At 37.5% G+C, this 10,581-nt stretch overlaps 2 protein-coding genes across 2 annotated transcripts; one reads left to right on the plus strand and one right to left on the minus strand.

Moving 5' to 3' along the window:
• Positions 1 to 1,624: 1,624 nt before the first annotated feature.
• LOC309505357 (L-asparaginase) lies at positions 1,625 to 2,926 on the plus strand. Its single transcript, XM_082178722.1, has 6 exons — positions 1,625 to 1,749; positions 1,915 to 2,054; positions 2,167 to 2,262; positions 2,358 to 2,518; positions 2,597 to 2,680; positions 2,756 to 2,926. The coding sequence occupies exons 1-6, from the start codon at positions 1,743 to 1,745 to the stop codon at positions 2,922 to 2,924; spliced, it is 657 nt and encodes a 218-aa protein (XP_082034848.1). The 5' UTR covers positions 1,625 to 1,742; the 3' UTR covers positions 2,925 to 2,926.
• A 2,700-nt stretch (positions 2,927 to 5,626) lies between these two features.
• aldob (aldolase b, fructose-bisphosphate) lies at positions 5,627 to 9,173 on the minus strand. Its single transcript, XM_082178014.1, has 9 exons — positions 9,018 to 9,173; positions 8,246 to 8,358; positions 7,834 to 8,045; positions 7,618 to 7,672; positions 7,358 to 7,518; positions 7,110 to 7,193; positions 6,223 to 6,397; positions 5,937 to 6,136; positions 5,627 to 5,820 (listed from the first exon to the last, which is right to left on the minus strand). The coding sequence occupies exons 2-9, from the start codon at positions 8,355 to 8,357 to the stop codon at positions 5,725 to 5,727; spliced, it is 1,095 nt and encodes a 364-aa protein (XP_082034140.1). The 5' UTR covers position 8,358; positions 9,018 to 9,173; the 3' UTR covers positions 5,627 to 5,724.
• Between the last annotated feature and the right edge of the window lie 1,408 nt (positions 9,174 to 10,581).

Consider the following 10,581-nt stretch of genomic DNA (forward strand, 5'->3'; position numbering starts at 1 on the left):
TCCGTCCATAATGCAAAAAGGGCATCAGTCAACAGGTCAAGGCGGTGAGATGGAGTCATCTCCTTTGTGACTCTGGCAAATCTTCGGAGAAAAGACCACAGCCTTTCCATTCCTTCCCCGTCTGTGAGCTCAAACCCATCGAGCCGCTATAGTGCTGTACTTGATCTGTGATTAAAGAAAATTGGTAGAATACCACTGAGCATGATCTACAGTGGAATTACAGTTACAGTGATCAACTACTTATATGGATCAAAAAGCTTGGGACAGAATCATTCCTATAGAAATGCTGTGTAAATAATTTGTTTATAGTAATCAAGTAGTCCGCTTACAATGTTCATATTGTGTGTGTGTGTGTGTGTGTGTGTGTGTGTGTGTGTGTGTGTGTGTGTGTGTGTGTGTGTGTGTGTGTACATACGCTTGATGTGTGCAGTTTCGTGGCAAATAGTTTGAGTAAGAGAAATCTTTCTTTATTGTACTACATGTACAGGATTGAACTTAAAATAAACCAACATATTGAGTTTGTTTTTTGTTTTTTATGTATCTAAATGTGTTTTGCTTTGCTTTCCTGGGTTGGAAAGTCTTGTTGGAAAATTTTGCGGCCTCAAGACTGCACTATCAGAGCTACTTAGATATTTTGTGAATCACTTCACCGTTTCTATTCTCACACTAATACATTAACCCCCTGATTTCACAGACAAGGCTTAAGCCTAGTCTCAGACTTAAATGCATGTTTGAGCTATTTAACACTTAGCTTAATTACATTAAATCATGATTGTGAATACATAGGACAAGTACAAGCTATGCAGGCTAATTCCGGTATCTGTATGCTATAATAAAGCTAACTTTTTTAGAGCCACGTGGTAAAGAGTTTTAGAGAGAGAAAAATACAAAATAAACAAATAAGCTAACATCCAATCAAATTTTAAGAAATAAATTGGATCGTACATTTGATGCTGTAAAATATTTTAGAACATTAAATGACATAGCCTATATCCTTCCAATAAATGTCTCATTTTTTAAATTCTTTCTCTGAAGATACAGTACATTTTTGTCTTTTTCATTTCATTAGCCTTCTCTGGCTCCGTTTGGAAAACATTACAGGACTGGCTGATAGAAAAAGATGTGGTCGCTGATGGTTTCACTTACACCTTACAAAATATAGCCTAATCAATGGAATAGCAATCGTTTTTATGTTTTATTTCATTCGATTAATAACTTTATATTATTGGCAAAATACTTTATACACAAATGCAGATTCTTTAAATGCCCATCATTTGTTTATTATATTCAGAAACGAATAAAAAAAAATGGAATAAAATGCAAAAACTATTTCAAAATTATTTTCATAAGCTGAAAATTAGGGGTTGGGTTCAGGACAGCCACCTCCCAATTGAAAGTAGCCCAATAAATGAAGATTTTATCAGGCATAGCCTACTATTTTAAATATTATTGTGGGTTTCAATAGATAAGGATTTGAATACTTAAATGCTTTTTAAATGTGTTTTTTTTGGTTGTGGGACAGCAGTTTGCAACAATCCAGTAGAATGGCCCGAACATATTGGCCTTTATCTACTTATATATTTTATATTGGTCAGGCGGCAGGACAATGCGCATGTGCAGTCCTAAGCGCGCGTCTCAGGACACTGACGTATGCGCAACTAAACCCGCGCGCGGCAAGAGCCGGAATCTAACGCTAGTTTAACTTCAACAAAGCTGAGCAAGATACAAAAACATCTTCAAACATGTACTGTAAGTAAAGATTTATATCAAAATTTCGAATATATATATATATATATATATATATATATATATATATATATATATATATATAAGGATAAATTTAGCAGCTAGTCATGTTGTTATCTATTAAAATATTTTTAATCTAAAGCTTCGTTTGATGTATAACTTTACTAGTAGAGGAACCAGAAGAGGAACCATATGATCCGTTATTTCTTCCGTTATCGATATTGAAAATTAAACGGCGAAACCGGCAGTTCATCCGCACCTTTGGCGAGGTGCTAAATCTCCCCTGGCTTAAAAACAAGACTCCTGAAGTGAGTGAGCTTACACTTTTGCCATCCTTTGTTTTTATTCGTTTATTGAGGTGAATCAAAGTCTTTTGGATGAATGAAGTGACGTAACGTCCGATTACATGTTTCCACCCAGGACGTCGAATCGATTCACCGAATGCTGATGCCCTCTTTTGCCGGCAGATGCGTGGAGAACAACGACTTTGTGTCTTTACAGGAGATTCTCAAGCGTGTAAGATGTAGAATAGAGATTAGACTATTTAGCTTCTCTTTCATATGGCCGGTTATACAATTCTTAATCCATGCTTTATCTCATGCTTTCTTTAGATGGATGTAGATGCTGGAAACTGTGATGGATACACTGCCATGCACACCGCCTGTGAAACGGGGAACATTGATATGGCAATACAGTTACTGACTCTTGGAGCAACATGCCAAGTGGAAACCCGCTTTGGTTACACACCTATGCATCTTGCCATTAAAAAAAAGTAAGTGGTTTTCAGCAGTTTAAATGATTTTAATTGAAGTATATTTCATTTTTTACACCATTGCCTTACATATGCCAGGCACTTTGACCTGATCAAGATTTTGATACAGCACGGTGCCACAGTAACTCAAAATCCTGTGCGAATCGGCATGGATCTTATCAAGTCAGTCTTTCAAACAACCAATTAACTTGTCAGTCTGTTGTGGACGTTTGCATTTAACTGTCCTCTCTAATTCAGGGCGGTTTGGGCTAAAGACTATAGGCTTGTGAATGCATGGTTCCTTGCTGGTACAAACATGAACCAGTGTGATTACAATGGACGGACTGCTTTACATGCAGCAGTGGAGAAGAGGAACGAGCTCATGGTGTCCAAACTTCTTCAATATGGCGCTACCCCAGAGGTATAATAAAAATAAAATAACATGTATATTGAACATTATGAATGCATAATCTGGTTTTTTGTACTTTTCTGATTGGTGGCACTCTAACAAGTCAACATGCAGCTGTAGCACTCCCTTACATTTACATTTATTCATTTAGCTGACGCTTATATCCGAAGCGACTTACAATTGCTATATATGTCAGAGGTCGCACGCCTCTGGAGCAACTAGGGGTTAAGTGTCTTGCTCAGGGACACATTGGTGTCTCACAGTGGATTCGAACCTGGGTCTCTCACACCAAAGGCATGTGTCTTATCCATTGCGCCACCTCCCTTCCCTCCCGGGTCAAAATGACGCAAGAACCTAAAATTATACTTAATACATTTTTGGTCCAGAAAGCTTCATTTATATCATTTCATTTTGATAATATTTTTTAAATTTTTTGAATGCAATTTTTCCTTATGTTTTGTTTTATTTACCTCTAAATTACTCGATTTTATCAATGATTTAATTTCATAATATAATTTAAGCAAATGTTTTCACATTCTTTCAACATAAATACAAAATACTCGATTTAGACATTATCAAATAATTTTTTGGGAAAGTTTTAGCATTTTTATCGCATGACGATCGCATGGAAACGTTATATATCTTGGTATTTTCTCAGTTTTTCTATTTTTTTTAAATATCTGTAAATGTTTACATCCTGGCCAATGATGTCCTATAAACAATGTCCATATTTAAGGCTATGAAAACAAATATAGTGAATGTAATTTAGTAATACTATATATTATGTGCAAAAAAATCACATTAAATTCTAACATTTAAACATTACAATCTAAAAACTAATTATTTTATTTTTAAATCCACTAAACTAAAAATGAAAATAAAAACAAAGCACAGATTCATTATATTTGATTACCCCATTAATGTAGAGTACCTTTTTGAATTACTGCTATCATAAAAATACACTTTGGAATCCAACAACAAATATTTGAGCAAAATGCATATTTTAGTAAGAATATTGTGCTCCCATTTATGTTATCATTCTCCGTCTGTTTGGTGCGCAGCGGCGGAAGTCTGTAAAGTTTAGCGGACATTTGCTTACCGAAGGCTCGTCAACTTCTGACAGCAAAATGGAACTATTTTAATTTCTAACATTTACAGATGGAGAATAAACTTGTGAAATGTAATGCAATGAGGAAAACAACAACATCTCAACACATTAAAGTATCTATGTGTCAGCACATATATCTGTCAGAGTATCTGACAGGGCAAGCCACTTTAAACTATACATGTTCTGCATTGGGGATGTCTCATGCCTACATTTGTGTGTGTGTGTGTGTGTGTGTGTTTGTTCTGGATTGTGTCAGATTTTTTAAAAATATTTTTTGGACAAAGAATAAATAAAAAATTCCCCATTTTTCCCCCATTCCTATGTGGGTCAAATTGACCCACAAGGGAAGGGATTGCTACTATTATTTTATTACAACCAAACATGTATTCCAAGTTCAAGTGCGACAATAGTCCTAAGGTCTTGGACCACTCTGATGAAAACTTAATAAAAAAAACACAAAATAATATTAATATATATATATATATATATATATATATATATATATATATATATATATATATATATATATATATATATATATATATATGTATGAAGAGTTAAGATGCAAAAGCCTCTAAGTGCCATCTGAAATTTTCTTCTAGAATGATCATTTTTATCAAGCTTGTATATTTAAGTTCAGTAATTTCACTTAAATGGCAATGAAAATGACCTATTAATTGGCATTTAAGTGAAATTACTGAACTTAAATATACGAGCTTGATAAAAATGATCTAGAAGAAAATTTCAGATGGCACTTAGAGGCTTTTGCATCTGAACTCTTCATATTATATATATATATATATATATATATATATATATATATATATATATATATATATATATATATATATATATGATTTTCAGGTCAGAATGGCCTGAAGAGAGCATAAGTCATAACTGTCACCCTGTAACATGTAAGATTTGTCTTTTCCCTATCAGATTCCTGATATTTGGGGAAGAACAGCAGCAGATAAAGCAAGAAAGAATAACCTGCATGACATTTTGCTGCTCTTCAACCTTCCTATTTGAAACACACTGTAGGAAGTCAGACAGACCAGGTGACATCAAATGCAAAGGCACATTACCTAAGGTTTTATACCATGGCAAGTTCTTAGTAAAGTAGAGCACTACAAAATTGTTAACTAAATCAACGCCCCCCTTAATTTTCATTAAAACTGAAACTAATCCAGGGTCTGTTTGAGTCATTTTTGGTAGAACATTCTTTTTAGAACAATTAACAAGTGTACACATTCATGTGTTGTCAGTTGGGGTATATAATTAAAGTTGAGTCGACGTCGACTAGTCGCTGATGACGTCATTAATGAATAAGCGAATGAGGTTGTGCACAGCTGACACGGCGCTGCCCACAAAGCTATTGCTCCTACATAACAGCTTCTTTTTTTTTTTCATCAGTTCTTTTGTCATTGTATTTCTCACAGATTTCTGCTCGTTCTAAATCAGATACATATAAAGTAGCACAGTAAAGATTACATTTATATGAATGCATTAGTGAGAGAGCATGTGTAAATTAATTCTACCTGGCAGAGTCTCTTTAGTCTCCACTAATAGTGAATCTGTCGGTTTTGGTTACTAAGAAATATATGCTAGAACGTTTCAGTTTCATAGCTATTTTATTGATAAATCACAGAACAATCTATGCATGTAAATTTTGCATTGTCCAGAACAAGTTGCAGATGTTTGTTGTTGAGTTTAGTAGACATAGCTGGCGGTAAAGAGGGACTGTTTAGATGCTTGGTCAGCCTGGGCTGAGGGCTTGTATTCGCCTTTTGATGCAAGACTATTGATCTGAAAAGAAAACAAAAAAATTAATCAAGAAATGCTGCTTCATTTAATATGGTAGGCCTATAAACTGACAACACAATATTGCCCACATACAGTATTTTAAGTTTGACATTGGTTACCTTGGCACGTGTGACGAAGGCATCCTGTCCAGCCTTCTTGTTCGCTGCTTGTCCCTTCCATGCAGCAAGAGCCGAGGCCTGGAGAGCACGGCCGTAAGAGAAGCTCAGCTTCCAGGGTCTGTGCAGGGGAAGCTGGTTCATGGCATTCAGATTCAGAGAGGCCTCCTCCTCACTTTGACCACCAGAGAGGAAGCAGATGCCTGAGAACCAGAAGAGAGATGTTGAACGTTTGAAGAGCACTTAAAATGGAGGCCGTCCTCTAGTGACCGGGCGAGGACTGACATACCTGGTACAGCAGCCGGGACAGTGCGTCTGAGAGCAGTGACTGTTGCCATGGCAACCTCCTGAGGGGTGTACTTCTTGGTGCAGGAGTGTCCAGCAGTGACCATGTTTGGTTTGAGCAGAGTTCCCTCCAGATACACGTGGTGGTCAGAGAGAGCCTTGTACACAGCCGCCAGGACCTTGGTTGCAATTTGTTGGGAGTTATTTTTAATGGATAATTTGGAATTGCTCTGCTTTAAAGGGTTAGTTCACCCAACAATTCTGTCATTAATTACTCAACCTCATGTCGTTCCAAAACCATAAGACCTTCGTTCATCTTTGGAAAACAAATGAAGATATTTTTTATGAAATCCAAGAGGTTTCTGAACCATCCAACAACAAAAATAATGACTTTATTCTACGTCAGAACGCCGACAAACTATTGGCTAGCTCCTGCGTCAGCATCACATGCATGTGTCGTGGTGCTCATGTGACCAGCATCGGCCAATAGTGAGTCGGTGTAGAACCAGGAAGGGCTGAACTGTGTTTACTATGTAAATAGCGCAGCAGAATGACTTGGAAGAGAAGAGATTGTCGAATAAAGTCATTATTTTTGTGTTTTTTTTCACAAGTATTCTCGTCACCTCATAACATTAAGGTTGAACCACTGTAGTCACATGGACTATTTTAAACAATGTCTTCACTACCTTTCTGGGCCTTGAAAGTTGCAATGACGTTGCAGCCAATGGGTGGTTCAGAAACCTCTTGGGTTTCATCAACAAGATCTTAATTTGTGTTCTGAAGATAACCTAAAGTCTTACAGGTTTGGAACGACATGAGGGCGAGTAATTAATGACAGAATTTTCATTTTTTGGGTGAACTAACCCTGGTTTATTCTGGAAAGAAGCTTACCTTCTCAGTGGCGTACTGGCACCGTTGCAGATCATGATCTCCGTCTGGGAGGATCTCAGGCTCTACAATGGGAACCAAGCCATTCTAAAGGAATTGAGGAAGAATTATTCAGAAGAAAAGATCCTATATACAGTTTGGAAACAAAATAAATAGTACTGACACACTATCAACTGTTCAGAGTCATGTAAAGGCTGTTTATGAACAATAAATAGGACTCCATGAGCCAGCCACATTCTGTTTAGACATACCTGTTGGCAAATGCTGGCATATCTGGCAAGAACGTTAGCGTTTTCAGCTATTGCGAGAGCAGAGGGGCAGCCGTCAGAGATCTTAAGTACACAACGCCACTTGGCAAAGTCACAACCATCCTTCTTGTACTGGGCACAGCGTTCAGACAGACCATCCAACCCTGAGTGAAACAGATCAGGCAAAAATAGCTTCCTTTAAAATGGATACAAGTCAGGATAGATAACTGTCACGTTAAGAAGTATTTGAGTAAGAAAGTTACCCTGTGTGGTTGTCTCTCCATTTGTACCGCCCAGGCCTGCTGTGCCTTTGTCCACCTTTATGCACAAAAACACAAAACTTTCATTCATAACATTACTGCCAAGATTAATGAGAAGACCTTGTGTGTTGTGTTTGTATCCTTCGGTTGCTACATCATGAATAAATGCATCCAAACTATGTTTTGGAAAATATCTTCAGAAATGCACCGAAAGCTCACCTTGATACCAACTACGATGCCCATATCCTTGACGACTTTTGGAAACAGAACTCCTTTGTTTGATTTCTGGTACAGTGTTTCATGGAAAAAGATGACACCACCAATATGTTCAGAGATGGAAGCGTCTACAGAGAAGAGGAGGTCGCGATAGCTACGACGGTTCTCTTCAGTGTTCTCCACATTTATCTTCTGAAAACGATTCGCCATGGTGCCTAGAACATGAAACAAACATCTAAGACCATCTGGAGAGCGATACATTTCATCATCACTATATTTTCAAGCTAAACACAGTAAGATAACACTGTTAATAACCATGTACAGTGACAGTTGAAGCACATTCATAAATTGATCAATTAAGGCATTTTGCATAAAGGTGGTACTCTATCAAACGCAATATGCCACACATTCCTACCTGTGGACTCATCTGCAGCCAAGATGCCTTTTCCAGTTGCCACAATGCGTTGGGCAATTGTGCCAAGCTCCTTCTTCTGCTCCGTAGAGAGAGCTGGAAACTGATGCGTCATGCTGGAAAGAGGAGCAGATGTAAAGTTATTAGCTAAAATACTAAACCCGTAATTTACAGAACTTCTGTTATACGGCTCACTGGGTTATACACTCTTATCTGCAAATATTTGGCCTGACTGTTGAACTTTAGTCCAGAGAGAAACACACTGGCTCCTCCTGCTGAACAAACAAGTCCAGGGTTCACACTACTGATAGACCTGAAGATTTAGCAGTTTTCTTTGCGATTATGTGCAAAAAGTTTCACACATTCGAGCAATATCATTAAGAGCTGCACAACACTGTGTATTTATGAAAGTTATGAATTGCCTCCTTTTTTTGCAGTGCACGAAAATGCCACGCGTGCATAAATAGCAACATGCATAGCCTACGTTGATTCAGTAGATCATTTTGCACAGTCAAACCAAACCAAACAGGGATTTTTGCTAATGTGATTCATGACATAAATTAAAGAGCTGAACCTAAATATGTAGTGACAGTATTGCATAAGTTAACACTGTTGAGAACAACTGCATGTTAAAGTTTCAAAACATACGTTTATGTATAAGTATACCCTCCCAAACTACGCATATTATACTTAATGAAATTAATATTAAGACTAATTTCACAAGATGCGATGACAATACAACCAAGAGAGTTTAAAAGTCGAACGCCATCCTTACTTGATAGGTCTGCAGGGAAGTAGCACTACTGTGTGTGTGAATGGATGAAGTGGTCTCTCCTCACTGACGCCGATGGATCTGAATGATTCGGGACCGAGCGATTGGAACAAGTGTGTATTTATATGATGCGAGCGCAGAGGCCGGGCAGGAGTGATGCGAACGGGCGTGCTCAGACTCCAGGGACGCCATTGGCTGGGAGATTGGACGGGTGTGTGAAAATATCTGCCTATGTCGACTTTGGAAGAAGGCTTTTAACTCCAAAATGTCCATAATAGGCCTGGTTACACCCATCCTTACACTTAGTGTAATACACATATTTTAAATTATTTCGCAAAATATTTGGAAAACCATGGATGAACTGTGAAGCACAGGGTTGGGAAAAGTTGATTTTCAGGTTCTTCAGTTTTCCGCATTGTTCTTCTCAAGCATGTTCACTTTGTAGGTCGACACACACAGGGTGTTCTGTTGACTGTGTTTTGGATGTGCAGAGGAGGCTGAAGTGGGAACTCTAAATAGAGCATTCATTTGATGCTTTTGAACTATAAAACGCATGCTGTTCTCACATTGCCTACTTCAAACTTTCACAAACATTTCTTGTAAGAGAAATGTCCTCAGCTGGCACCTTATGTAAATTATACACTAAACATAAAATACCCCAAATGCCTTAGGCTACTCAAATAATTAGGCTACTTGTGTGTGTGTGTGTGTGTGTGTGTGTGTGTGTGTGTGTGTGTGTGTGTGGCTACACAAAAACTGTCCCCACAAAGTTTACAATATCCTAAATATTTTTCCTTGTGGGGACATTTTGTTGGTCCCCATGAGGAAAAAAAAGCTTATTAATCATACTAAATTATGTGTTTTGGAAAGGTAAAAATTAATATTTTTCATTCTATTTTTCTATGTCTTTGGAGAGTCCCCCCATAAAACATGAAAACCCAACATGTGTGTGTGTGTGTGTGTGTGTGTGTGTGTGTGTGTGTGTGTGTGTGTGTGTGTGTGTGTGTGTGTGTGTGTGTGTGTGTGTGTGTGTGTGCTGGATGAGTGTGGTTAACAAAGTTGTCTGATTGTTGTGATGTCAGTCAAACACAGAGAATTACATCAAGAGCTTGATGAAATCATTTGGGCAAACAGACAAGACATGGCCTGATGAAAGGGTTCGAGGAGTGAGGCCAGTGATAAACTTGCAGCATGATGAAGACAAAGACGTGCACAAATGACCAGAAACTTTAAACTAAGAAAAAAAAAAAAAAAAATCTGGGGATTTCACAACATGAACTCTGAATTCAAAGGCAAGAGTCTGAAATGCATGCAGGGACAGAGTCCAAATAGTCATAGTTCGTGCTCAGAGCGTGACACACAATTGCAGTGAGTGACAAATAATGGTATAAGGATCCTCACAGAAACCTTACTGCTATTTTGCATTTCAATAATATCTAATTTCTTCTTTTTCAATTATCATTACTGTTGAAAACGTTTTTTGCTGCATGCTTGTGGAATTCACAAAAATATTTACTTTGCTTGAATATCTTAAAATATTATTTTAGACACGTCTCTTCTTGTTTAA

The sequence above is a fragment of the Leuciscus leuciscus genome (genome assembly GCF_965113295.1).
Source record: "Leuciscus leuciscus genome assembly, chromosome: 8".
NCBI lineage: Eukaryota > Metazoa > Chordata > Actinopteri > Cypriniformes > Leuciscidae > Leuciscus > Leuciscus leuciscus.

Bases quoted from the DNA above. Each gene is read 5' to 3' on its own strand.
- LOC309505357 (XM_082178722.1), top strand. The intron at 2,055-2,166 runs GTGAGTGAGCTT...GTTTCCACCCAG, and splicing joins TTAAAAACAAGACTCCTGAA to GACGTCGAATCGATTCACCG. The intron at 2,263-2,357 runs GTAAGATGTAGA...TGCTTTCTTTAG, and splicing joins TACAGGAGATTCTCAAGCGT to ATGGATGTAGATGCTGGAAA.
- aldob (XM_082178014.1), bottom strand. From the start codon at position 8,357: ATGACGCATCAGTTTCCAGCTCTCTCTACGGAGCAGAAGAAGGAGCTT. The intron at 7,519-7,617 runs GTAACTTTCTTA...TGTTTCACTCAG, and splicing joins TGGAGAGACAACCACACAGG to GGTTGGATGGTCTGTCTGAA. The intron at 7,194-7,357 runs GTATGTCTAAAC...CAATTCCTTTAG, and splicing joins ATGCCAGCATTTGCCAACAG to AATGGCTTGGTTCCCATTGT.